General features: G+C 35.5%; 2 protein-coding genes across 4 annotated transcripts; one reads left to right on the forward strand and one right to left on the reverse strand.

The window, feature by feature from the left end:
• Positions 1–1941: 1941 nt before the first annotated feature.
• Positions 1942–6499, reverse strand: YSL3 (YELLOW STRIPE like 3). 2 transcript variants are annotated; one of them, XM_083076958.1, is made up of 8 exons: positions 6126–6499; positions 5354–5748; positions 5042–5214; positions 4645–4742; positions 4404–4538; positions 4122–4311; positions 3907–4021; positions 1942–3247 (listed from the first exon to the last, which is right to left on the reverse strand). In XM_083076958.1, exons 2-8 carry the CDS (start codon positions 5733–5735, stop codon positions 2316–2318), a joined length of 2025 nt encoding a protein of 674 aa, XP_082933084.1. In that variant the 5' UTR covers positions 5736–5748; positions 6126–6499; the 3' UTR covers positions 1942–2315. The 2 variants fall into 2 exon arrangements, with proteins under 2 accessions (XP_082933084.1, XP_082933085.1); XM_083076959.1 differs by having other exon boundaries at positions 6121–6499.
• Positions 6500–9059: 2560 nt separating this feature from the next.
• Positions 9060–12218, forward strand: LOC109812473 (HIT-type Zinc finger family protein). 2 transcript variants are annotated; one of them, XM_083076960.1, is made up of 5 exons: positions 9060–9232; positions 9331–9403; positions 9851–9995; positions 10942–10983; positions 11098–12218. In XM_083076960.1, exons 1-5 carry the CDS (start codon positions 9159–9161, stop codon positions 11958–11960), a joined length of 1197 nt encoding a protein of 398 aa, XP_082933086.1. In that variant the 5' UTR covers positions 9060–9158; the 3' UTR covers positions 11961–12218. The 2 variants fall into 2 exon arrangements, with proteins under 2 accessions (XP_082933086.1, XP_020232036.1); XM_020376447.3 differs by having other exon boundaries at positions 9062–9232; positions 10933–10983.
• Positions 12219–13231: the final 1013 nt, after the last annotated feature.

The raw sequence follows: 13231 nt of genomic DNA on the forward strand, positions 1-13231 counted from the left end.
AACTCATCCTTCTCTCTCCCAAATCCCTCTAAATTTAGCTAGTTAAACCATACATCTATGTTTCTCTCACGCTTAAAAGCTCAAGGTAGAATTTTATTTTATTTTTTAATCTTCATTTATAACCCCATCGCTATCAAAATTTTCCTCCTCTTCCATATTTGGTTTCCCTAAAAGCTTTTGTTTTTAACCTTCTATGTTAAGGTTCTTGGTATTCTAGGCAAAAGTTGAGAAAGAGGCAAATAGTGTGTATGTGGAGAGGTGGAAAAGTTTCTCCCTACCTTATTTGAGTGTTTTGGGTAATGTATTGTTTGAGATTGCGTTGAATCTCATTTTTCTACACTAAACACTTTCACTTGTTTTGTTTGCAAGATTGTTCTTAACTATACGATCTTTAAAACTCTATCACAAGTTTGGTAAAATATTATTCAATATTTTCTGACTTTAGGGAGGTTTTTCATAAAATTGTATGTGTACTGTGCTAAAACAATTGCATATTTGAAAAATGGACATTTCAAGCTTTCTTTCAAGCTGTCTTTTCTTGTCGTCTAGTTAAAAGAAACAAAAACTAATAAACAATTTTTACTGTATTGTTAAGATGAACTCTATTGTTAGAATTATAAGAAGAAAAAACATCCTTCACCCCTAATTAAAAAATAACTGTGAAATTTATTACTAAAATAAATAAATAAGTGTTGAAATTACATCATTCTTTCTTGTTTCATGAAATATATCCAACTTTTTTCTCTTTTAACTCTACCCAGATACTATTTTTTTTAAAAAAAATTATTTTTCATTACTAGAATTATTAAGTGATCCAGAATTATTAAAACTATTAAATATTTATAGTCTCAACCAATCACTATATAATATGTGTTCCTGCGTAGAAACACTCCTCTTGTTGTTCTTCCTTCTTGGTCTTCTAAGTCTTAGGTGCCGACCGAATACTGTCTCCGAGGGGTGGGGGAGGGGTACCTGCAAAGGCACTCCGACGATCAAGTAAGTATTCGGTTCAGAGCAATAAATGCTTTATATTGGATAATAACGTATCTCATTTATGTCCCATCACCTGTGTATTTATAGTGACATGAGTGGGCCTGGTAGGCCTTTTATTTTGGGAGATGGGTAACATTTTAATTAACCTTAATCTTCTCTTAATCAGGCATGGTAGTTATTGCATAATGGGTATGTAATTTGCCACGTGTTTTATGTGGGTTCTCCTTGCCTTAAGTCTTTGGTCAAGCCTAAGGCCGACGAGGTATTCGGCCTGGTCTAGGCCCGAAGGGGTATTCGGCCTGATTTGGGGTCGAGGGGATGTTCGGCCTGGCCTGGAACCGAGGGAGTATCCGGCTAGGTCTAGGACCGAGAAGGTATCCGATTAGGTCTAGGATCGAGAGGGTACATGGCTAGGTCTAGGGTCGAAGTGGGTATTCGGCTTGGTCAGGAACTGAGAGGGTATTCGGCTAGGTCTAGGACCAAAGTGGATATTCGGCTAGGTCTAGGACCGAAGTGGGTATTCGGTTTGGTCTAGGGCCGAAGGGGTCTCTTTCGGTTTTGGTGTGTTCGACCTTTGACCGGGTCAAAGGTGGGTGCCAACTGGTACAATATGTATTTAAGTTTTTCAATTTACAATTTTTTTGATAAAATTTGATTATATGTCATGTAAAAATTAGTTCAAGATCATATAATTCAAGACTCCTAATAATTTTTCCTCAATTGCCTTATAATTCCCTTGTTTTTAAAATGACTTCGAAGTTAAGAAGTTAGCATTCCTTAGCATGAATCAACCTGCAAGTGGTGCAACCTGTATCAAGCAAGGTTGAAATACTCAGCCACACCACATGTTTGGAGCCGCGTCAGGACATGAAAAACGCAAATTATACGCCAATATCAGTAGATTTTTGTGTTTAAATGGATGGAGGATGCGGTTTCAAACACACGACATGCCAAACCCAATCTCTCTTTATTTCTTTCGACACAGGCCACATATTTTGATGGATTATTTGGACAAACTTACCAAAAGTCCACCACTACCAAAATTCAAAGTTTGACATACTATTTCAGTAGAGTTAGATGCTACGTTCATTCTTGTCCATTTTGTGTAGAGAGATGGAAGGTGCGCTGAAATTGGTTACTCCCTCTAATCAAGTATGTCAAAAATATTTACATATCGCTCAAGATTCTAAGAGCAGAATCTTTATGAATGAAATTGCTAATAAGCAAGCCTCCTACGAAATTATGCCCATAATGACTGTAGGTAGTAATTTGGCTGCATCTATTTCCTCTTATCTATCGTATTTGAATGTTATTGTGAGCTTCTATCTGGCTGACAGGAAGCTCATGCAGATGGGGGGACGAATTTTTAACAAAGCTAGAATGGATGAAGGGAGAATCCATAATCCATCTCCGCAAATCAAACCAGAAGCAACTGCAGGAACCATCAAACGTGCCTCATTTGTGTTTAGTGTGTGCCAAATGAAAACAACCAAACTCCCCATGCACATGTCAATGGCAAAGTAACCACCAACTAGGAAAGGGACAGCCATTGCCATTGGGAGTGGAATCCATTTCCCAACCTTTTGGGGGGCAAGATCTCTGACCAAGTTGGCTGCTATGGCAAATGCAAAGAATCCATAACAAAGCTGCAAGCAATGTTGGGGGAGGGCAGAGAAGCCTTCCACACCAAGAATTGCCATGTTTCTATATATGATGGCATATGGAGCCTTGTAATCCCCATTTGGATTCCCAACATCAAAGGCCTTGTAGAAAAGGAAGAACGTGAGAGGAGCCACTACACAACCTATTGCTGTCCCAATGGCTTGGCTTATAAGCATTGAACGTGGGGAAGTGAAAGTTAGATGGCCAGTCTTGAAATCATGCATCAAATCAGATGAAATGGAAACAATGGATTTAATCAGGCCACACCCCACGAGTCCAGCAACTACACCATCACTTTTTCCAGCCAAGGCTGCAAGCACAAAGAGAGCCACTTTCCCATAGTTATAGGCCATGTTCATGTCGGTTAAGCCTGCACCATAAGCATTGCAGAAACCGAGAGATGGTGCGAAAAGATAGGCAAACACCACGTAATACCACTTTAACTGGTGGAACATCAGAGGGATTACAATGATGGATATGATAGAGAATAATATGTAGCCAGCACTTGCCAACCATATAGGAATGCTTTCTCTTGCAAACACTTCATTCCGTCTAAGATCATCAAGAGGGAGTGGTTTCTGGTTATCTGAAACTGCAGTGACCAAAAAATTATTAGATTTTTCAGACAAATTGTTAGAAAGCTAGCACTACTGGTACAACTATGCTACCAGAATCTACCATTACAGAAAAAGCTGAGAAATATTAAAGAAATGTCTTTTTCCAATCATCATCCATGCCAAAAACAAAATCTTATACTACATAGAGGTATACAAGGAATAATAAATACACAAGTGACACCATCCTAATTTAGGGAAACAAAAAGTAAAATAACATTAAAAGATAAACCAATATCCTAATATTTAAGACTATTCTATAAAATCTTTAAGTCACTTAATTTTCTTTTCTTTAAGGCTCTTTAGGCCCATCTTATCACAAACAGGAGTCTCAGTGATATTATAAACAACTCCATATTAGAATATTTTTATGGTCGGGCAATAAAAAATGCGGCTTTATACCAAACATGAAAGCCTATATATTACATGCATAGACACAGGACAAAGGTAAATATTTGTTCATTCAGTTACATACTGTTGATTTCGTTTCTATTTTTTCTTTTGTTAGTGGTCTGTTGAGACGATGATGGCAATTTTTATTTCATAGGAGAAAGAAAGCTGTGATTGGTAAGACTATGTTGAGGACTTGAATGACATCCACATGAATAGGAAAATTTACATGAAGCTATTTACTTACATTTATTAATGTTCTTCTTTTTCACGGTGGCGTGGATATTCGTGGCAGTGAAATAGAGGACTTTGACGAAATTGTAAAGCCCGTCGCCAAGAATCAATGCAATGGAAATAAAAACCTGCAGCAAGAAAAAAGAAAAACTCAAGGCTTGAAATGGAACGAACTAAAATAAATAATATAACCTTGATAGAATCCTTTAATTCTAGCCAAATTTAGACCTTATAGCCATTAAGACTTTTCATGCTACTTTCTGGTATACTTGCGGGAAACCATTCTCCTTTTAGTCCCCTGATTAAGGGCCACATAATACCCCATGAAATGACAGCACCAAGAAGCAATGATAAATTTACAAGATGGGAACAAATCATTCCTGCTCCAACATAAGTCATGCTGAAATCGAAATAAAATCTGCCAAATCGAAGCAATCTAATCAGTAACAATGGACAATTACTTCCGGGTTGAGAGAATATTGCTAGTTGAAGAAAGACAAAGGAACATACGAGTTTTTCCATGCTTTCAATCCAAAAGTGGGAAACTGAACAAACCCACAACTATCTCCACCCGTGTAAAACCATTGAAAGAAAGCCCAGAGGAAACTGGCTGAGAAGAATTTCAAGAAACCATTAACCTGCTTCCTGCCAAAGAATTAGAACTAGTTTGAGCTCCTATAAGCATTCACCTAGTTTAACATGAAAATACCAAAATAATTTAGAAACAAGTCGGAACAAAACATGTTCATACTTGGCCATCGCATCTTTTTTAGGAGTATGGAACCCGTTTATAAGAACAGCAGTAGCAGTTCCACTTGGATATGATAATTTGTAGTCTATTATCATAATCTGTCAAATAACATAAACTTCATCAGCAACACCAAGCAGAACCAAAACCCTTAAAAATGAGAGCATCACTTCTACAGCAAGCTAATAAAAACCTATTTGGATAGGGGCTTAAAAAAAGACTTTTGAGAGCTTCTATGCTGAAATAAAGAATTTATTTTAGTAGAAAATTCTAAAAGCTCTTTTAATTTTGTATCCAATCCTTTAAACAAATAAACTTTGAGAATAACAACATTTGAACTACCAGTTGCATTAAATGAATGGTGTGCAAAGACAAATAACTGGTTACTAAAATGAAATACCTTTCTAATGGGGACCAAGGCCAACAGGCCAACAAAGCTGGTCACAAAGAGAAAGGCTGTCATCCATCCAATTCCAGGCTCCTTGGTACTACCAGGATTATTCCCCTCAGTATCAACCCCTGCCTGATCATAGGTCCTCCTATTTAAGCCCAAGAGATAAGACCCAAAACCACCTACAATCACACAAGTTCAGGTTCAGTTCAATGCACACCCTATGCTATCATTTACCCAGTCAAAGAAACAAATTAATTCGCACCAACATGATTATAAAAAAAAAAAAAAAAAAAAAAAAAAAATTAAAAAAGTACCCACCTCCAACCGCGATGCTGTAGCAAGCAACGGCACAAGTCTGGATTATGGTATTCTCCTGTTTAGTAAATGGGGTTGAAACAATTTTGGCCTTCGCAAGAACCGTAGTCCAAGCTCGAATGAACACAAAGCCAAGGAGAGCAACTGAGACATTGAGATTGGGGACTAACCCAGTTGTGAGGTTGAGCTTCATCACAATCACACTATAGATTATTCCAATCAGAAGACTAGCCACTAGTCCCCGAATCGTAATCTGCCTTGCCCATGGTGCTATTCTGCTCACATCCTCAGTCACTACCGGAGCCTCTTCAATGTCCTCTCTGCTCAGATTCTCAATCTCTCTCAGTTCCTCGCTGCTTATAGCACTAGTACCCATTGGATTCATCAAATCCTCGACCCTGGGTGAATGATCAATCATCAAGAAAAACAAAATAAGGCAAGAGGCAGAAGAAAAATAATATTCAATGATGAAATTCTGTCTGCTCCTGCACTTGGATATCTATTTAAAAAATATCCCAAGTTACGAACAATATATATATATAAAATAAAAAAAACAATTTTATTACAGGATCGTAATTATAACTGTAATTAAAATAGTAGAATCCAATCATGTAATAAAGAAAGAAATTATTAAAAAAAAATTTAAAAAAATGTAAACAAATGGACGGTTTGTATTGTATTGGAAAAATAGAGAGGAAAAAGAATCGGAATTGGATTCTAGGATGGGAATGTTGTGAGATTTTAAGATGAAATTGCGTGAAATATGTTACCTTACCTCCTATCCGTTTGGAATTTGGACGATGGAGTGAGAAAAAGGAGATGTAAAAGAGATTCTGATATCGAAACGAAGGGAGGAGGAATGATTGCAAAGAGTGGCAGCAGAAGGCGGAATTTATATTTAGCATTGGAACCAAACGGCCCCTTGCATGTAGTACAACGTGTGCTGTTTGTACTACAAATGATGTTTTAGGAAACGCAATGAAGTTGTACTAAACATGACAAACTTGTGAATGAAAAAGTCTTGACAATGCAACACGGGAAGGGGAGTGTTTGGTTAGACAAAATAGTTGGCGTTGACTCAGATAGATAGTGGGAGCCGTTGAAAGTGGGTGGCGGGTCTCGGTTTCACTTGTGTGTGTGTGTTGGCGTGTGGCCTAAACCTGTGAGAAGAGTGAGGGAGACACACTCCTTCAAACCTCAATCAAACTTGGAATATAATACAGTGTGTCTTACACTTATAGAACTATTAAATTTTGTGATACCTCGTATAATTATTATATAATTTAAATTTGTGCTACCTTACCTTTGTTAGATAAGGAAATGGAAATGCAAAAAAATACATTTTTTTTATATTATTTGTTAGTGTCAATTTAGTCTCACTTTAATTAATTAAATTAATTTAGTTTCATATTTACAAAATATATCTCAATGTTTGACTTTCTATTTTTTCGTTTAAATACTTAACAAATATGACACGTGTCATGTCACGTGCATGCCACGTGACATGACATCATGACATGTAACATAATGCATGACATGATATGTGGCATGATAACATGACACGTGACATGGTAGCATGACAAAATAAATGTAACATGATACATGTCAGATTTGTTAAGTATTTAAATAGAGAAAACGAAAGGTTAAACATTGAGATACATTTCAAAGATGTGAAACTAAATTAATTTAATTAATTAAAATAAAATTAAATTGATACTAATAAATAATATAAAAAATAAAAAATATATTTTTACCAAATAAAAATGGAGTCCAGGTGAGGGTGCAACCATGTTCAAAAACAGATAGTGACTTTTACATTCTCGATTCACTCACGGGCCACTCTATTTTTTCACCCTAACTTTTTTGCCCAACATTCCCATAGACAACAGTGCAAGCAACGTGCACGCAACTAGTCACATTATTATTATTATTATTTATATTATTTATTAATAGTTCTTAATATTTTAAAGGTTTTATTATAAAAATTAAAATTAACTAATGTATTAGTTATATTTACAATTAATTTCATCGAGTTTTAATTAACACCAATCAAAAAGTATCCAAAACAATGTAGGCAATAGAAGATAAGCGTAATGCAGGCTTAGCCTATATTTAGAAAGGCATTTGTGGAAAGTGGAAACTCAGAAACTGGAAAGCAAATTCAGTTTTTCTTTTTTTAATTTTTTTAAACTTAAGATTAATGCTTAGTTGTTTCAAACTAAACGCTTTTTCTACAAAAAGAAAAAACTCAGTTATATTAAGTTTTTTTTTTTTTACCATGATTTTTCTCCCATAATTGGTAAACAATTAACATAAACCCTAAATAATTATAATAATTTTAATGTAAACGTTTTTTTTAGATAAAGAATTTCAAGTATAGATCACTTTATTTAAAAACCAGAATCATTTAAAATCAAAATTATAAAATACTTACCCAAATAAACACTAAAAAGAGGGAAAACAAAATAGAGTGATTTGTTATATATTCAGTAGTCTTATAAATTATTAAATTAAAACATAAAGCATGTGATAATTTTATATACTAATAATTTCAACCATGCTTAATAGGTAGTGATGGTGAAAATTCATTTTTGAAAACTAATATAAAGTAGAAAGAAGATAATATTCTTACAATGACTTTAATCAATCAATCAAGTTTTTTATTAAATGATATCTGTGGTCTACCCAAAAAAAAAATGAAAAATAAATCTAGCATTATCTATACATACTGCACACTGTAGTTTGGTTTTTATAAATTTTAAAATCAATCACTCTCTTCCAGTATAAAAAACTCATTCTCACTAATTTCATAATTTGTATAATTACCTATTCTAAAATTTCAATATTTCTCATTCTGTATCCACAAGGATTTTCTTTTTCCAAAAACATTATTCTTTAAAAACAATTATATAGAACCAGAAATTGTTTAAATCCATTTATAGAAGAATGTGCGAGAATATTACTAGTATTTATCAACTAAAAATTGTTGAATGGAAACAACTCATTAATGAGACGGTGTGTTGTATAAGTGTAGGTGATTCGTCAGTGAGTGGTCCTAATTTGATTCACTTTGCTTCACTCATATGAATATCTATCTCTATCGTCCACCGATGGGTATAGATTATAGCGACCTAGTCTCTTTGTTTTTTCTTTTTAGCTTTGTCTTGCTTTGGTTCGGTTGTGTTCTTTGAAGATGATAGTTTTAATATTTTACTAATTATTTATTATTATGAATGGCATGCAGCCACAACAGAACCCACAAAACAAAGATGCAGTGCAAGTGTTGCTGATTGATTCACCAATACGATGATATTAATTATTCTCCGGTTTACTGTGTTTGGGTCCAATTCCAACGTATTTTCACTGCTCATTTTTTGTTCCTACTTTTTTTTTTCTATCTGTGTGATTAATTTAAAAAAAATGTTAAAATAAGTTGGATTAATCATGAAAAAATATATTTTTATTAAATATTTTTTGTATTTTTAATATATATTTGTAAAATGAAAATATATCTACCAAATTAAGAATTGATCCCAAACTGGGCCCAAGAGCCCAAGAACACTGAAGTGTCGCGAAATTGCAAACCCAACATAGGGGGGCAATTGACGGCCCATAGAAGAGGGAGAAGGGCGAAGCCGAAGGTGTAAAGCTGGTCCCACAGGCCCAATGGGCCATCAATCGTTAGCCACCACCTCCATCTTTCTAGCTCACTCTGGAACGCTTCTTCTGTTACTCACAGCCTCCGCGTAAAAGTTAAATTCGATGAATATATACCCAAATTTCAAAAACCCAACCACACTTTTCAAACATGGATGATACCATACTTACCTCTGCTAAATCTTCTACGCCCTCGCTCAACTCTACTCGGATAATCTGCCACGTGTATGTTCTTCTGCAACTTATTCTAGGGTTTTCCTTTGCATTTATGTTTTTTTTTAGAGATCAAAGTGGCCCTTAATTCCTTGTTTATACCATGACAGATGTCAGAAGCAGTTTTCCCAGTACACATGTCCTCGATGCAATTCGCGATACTGTTCCCTCCAATGTTACAAAGTAAGTATAGTAGTTGCCTGTAAATTGATTTGAGCTGGTTCATTAGAGTTTGATTCATGTTTTGCATAAGCTTTGTTTGCGACCTTGCTCTATTTATTTACCAACTTTGGATATCCCTTCATGTTATGAGTTATGAGACGCAATAGCTAAATGATATATATGGTACAAATGTTTTTGAATTTTGAGTGGACTATTTCCTGAATGCAGGAGTATGCTTATTCCAGTTTAACCATTTGTGAATTTCTCTTGATACTTTTGAGGCTTATAATCATTACGGAGATTCAGAGGATAATGTTTTGTTTTGCCAATTGGTTATGTTTTTTATTGGATTTGTATGTTCTTGCAAAGTGACTGTCGCTCATATGCTTTTCTTGTATACACTGTATCTTGATTCTTGTTTGTTATAAACTGCTGTGAATTTGATCGTTTTTGTTGTAATTTTGACAGTCTCATAGTCTTCGTTGCACTGAATCCTTCATGAAAGAAAATGTAGTTCAGGAACTGCAGCAAATGCAGCCTGATGAACAAGCCAAAAATAAGATGTTGGACATACTGAAAAGATTTCATTCAGAAGAGGAAATGGACGAGGATTGTAAGTCATCTATATTTTCCTTTGCTTTCAGATGTTCCAGAGTTGATTTGTTCATTTTGTTGCAATTTTTGTTGTTTAATATCTATCATTGCATCAAAGCATGCTCTAGTTTTCGTATCTTTTCTTAAGTGTGTATATATATATGTACTTGTAGACTTGTAGTCATGAAAAAAACAGTAACCTAGAGTTATTTGAATATAGGTAGGGTTGGCCTCAACCAAATTTCAGTTCAACATTTGACTAAACATTCTAATTTGTCCTTGAAAGACTGCATCTGTTGTGTTTGTCCCTGAGGCTGAGAAAAAGAGTCCCTCTTGAAGTGCATAAGAGATGCTAGGCAGTAAGATTGCTATATTTGACTCAATGGACATAGATGTTTTTTCTTAGATGGGTGATGGTTGGAAAGTGATAACTGCAATGAATTATTGTAATTTTCATCACCAGGTTGGGATACCGTTTGCTTTTTTTTTTTTTTTTCCTTCTAAAATACAATAAACAGTTTTTTTTGGAAAAGAATACCCAATAGTATGAAAAGAATCTTCAATAATCTGCCTCTTTCTTTTGTAGAAGATAGCATGAGAATTGAGAAAATTGACTAGGAAAATAAGGAAACAGGATGATGCCAATCTATTCTCCCTTCCATACCAAAGACACCTGCTAATGCTATGTAACCAGAACACTGAAAAAGGAAACAAACAAACACATGCAAAATTTATAGTCTATGAAGCATCGAGTTAATAGTATTCTATAACTACTGGAGCTCATGGCTAGTCATTTAATAAATCTGATTGTGAATAATTTATCACATCAGAAGTGCACCCTTATTATTTTGTATTGATTGCTTTAGAATATTTCTTGATATTGTAGTTAATAATTCGTGAGCTATCCAAAATATTGCTAGAGGAGGGGAGCTAAACTATTATCCTTATTTCCTTAGCTTCTGCAGATTCAACTTTATCCGAGGAGACAATGGAAAAATTTTTGTCTGGTATGTTCCTATTTAATGCTTATTATTTATTGCATGTTGCTCTGCTTGTACCAGCAAAACTGGTTTATGTCCATCTCATCATTGGGTAAGGCTGATTTGATTTTCATTTTACAGGACAAGAAATCAGCTTTGATGATTTATCTATTGAAGAGAAGAAACAATTTCATAGAGCAATTGCTTATGGGGAATTGACCAAGATGATCAAACCATGGGATCCATGGTGGTCAAAGCCTTCTGCCAGAAAAATCCGTCTCAGTAAAGAAGGAACTCAACTTGTTCAACCTCTTCAAGAGCAAGAATCGCAAGATGGTACCGAAACTGATGAATTCAGTGAAGTTCCTCTTGGACCTGAAGCCCCACTTCCTCCTCTTAGCAGGCTTAGTTCCAAGGAGCCATCACCCCTTTTAACAGTTCACCTAGTTGATATTCTATATAGCTACTGTTTCACTCTTCGCCTCTACAATGGAGACTGGAGGTCAGATGCTCTAGGGTCAGTCATGATTGTATTGAGCGTGTCCTCGGTGTTGGGTCAAGGTGCACAGCCTGAGACGGTACTAGAAGCCCTTTCTCACTGCTTGGAGCAGGTATGCTGTCCAGCTTACAGACACATGGGAGGATTGCAATTTGGTTTGGGTGTCATTGATGATGTGATCAGTCTGCTTGGTTTGGGAACTCCTGCTTTGGTATGTGCCCTTTGTGATATGCATCGGTTAATTCAAGAAGGAGAAAAGGAGGCCAAATCCGAAAGGTCAAGAAAGTCACGGAGGGGTGGGATTAGAAGTACTATTAAGCCAGCAGAAAGGAAGATATATTTCATCATGTGTTGGGTTCATGAGCAGCCAGATGAAGCCTGGTCTTCTTTAGCAGCCATTGTTGGAGTAGAAAAGACATCGGCCATGGAATTTCAAAGGAGCAATAAAGCTGAAAAAATGAACAAGGCAGAGGGCAAAGGCAAAAGTTTAATTGAGGAGATTTAATGATTTATGTAGACTACTGCCCCTTACTGTTGACCATATTTATTTATCTTAAAATATTTGCTGACCAAAAATGATTGTTCTCAAAGCTGTTGTAAATATACTTTTACATATAGAAATCCTTATTGAAGGGATATTCAATCTGGGTAGTAGACCTGAGAAAATATTAGACTAGGAGGGGTCCTGAGAAAGTTAAGTTCAAACTAGTTGAATTGATAATCTATTTACATTTAATGAAATTTCATAACGTAATTATTTACATATTGCTGATTTATAATTTGATTGAATTGGTTTGATAGTTAATTCATATATGATTTAAAATCAACTTTCTTTTACTAGAGGTTAAATGGTTAAATGAACTGATATTGATAACATTCAGAGGAGTCGAAACTTTGGGGATAATTTTCTCTATTTTTTTTTAATAAAGTCTAGCTATATATTATGAGATTCTTTATTTGAAATGTGGTTTTCTTCCTGTTGAATATCAGGATGTGGTTGTAGTAACTCAATTTCGTCCGGGAAATGTCAATTTTGTTAAAAAAAATAGCAAAAAAAGTATATACAAGAAAGAATAAAAAAGACAAAAATATGGAAGCCAATTGTAACGCCTCATTTTTTTATATTTTTATGGGGGGTAATTTAGTAATTTTCATATGATTTCAGAAGTCCAGAACGGGCCGTTCCAACCTTTCAAAAAGACAAAATTTCAAGCCCAGAACGGGCCGTTCCAAAACTGGAACGGGCCGTTCCAACATTCCAAAAAGCCCTAAAATTTCTAGCCCAGAACGGCCGTTTCAAAATAGGAACGGGCCGTTCCAACTTTCCAAAAAATCTTAAAATATCTAACCCAGAACGGGCCGTTCCAAAACTAGAATGGGTCGTTCCAACCTTACAAAAAGCCCTGAAATTTCTAGTCCGGAATGGGCTGTTCCAAAATTGGAACGGGCCGTTCCAACCATACAAAAAGACTTATATATTCTAGCCTAGAACGGGTTGTTCCCAGAAACTGGAACTTCCCGTTCCCAAACTGGAACGGGCCGTTCCAACCTTAAAAAAGGACCTGTAATTTTTAGCCCAGAATGGGCCGTTCTCGAACTACCAAAATACCTAAAAATTTTAGTCCAGAACGGGCCGTTCCAAAATTGGAACAGCCCGTTCCGAAAATGGCCGTTGTGAGTAAAATTGCAACCCCAGAACGGGCCGTTCCGGATTCAAAACGGGCCGTTCCGGTCCCTCCTGAAAGTCTATAAATAGCGGCCCTTCCCCTTTCCAAA

This window comes from Cajanus cajan, chromosome 6 (genome assembly GCF_000230855.2).
Source record: "Cajanus cajan strain Asha chromosome 6, NIPB_CcT2T_4, whole genome shotgun sequence".
Lineage (NCBI taxonomy): Eukaryota > Viridiplantae > Streptophyta > Magnoliopsida > Fabales > Fabaceae > Cajanus > Cajanus cajan.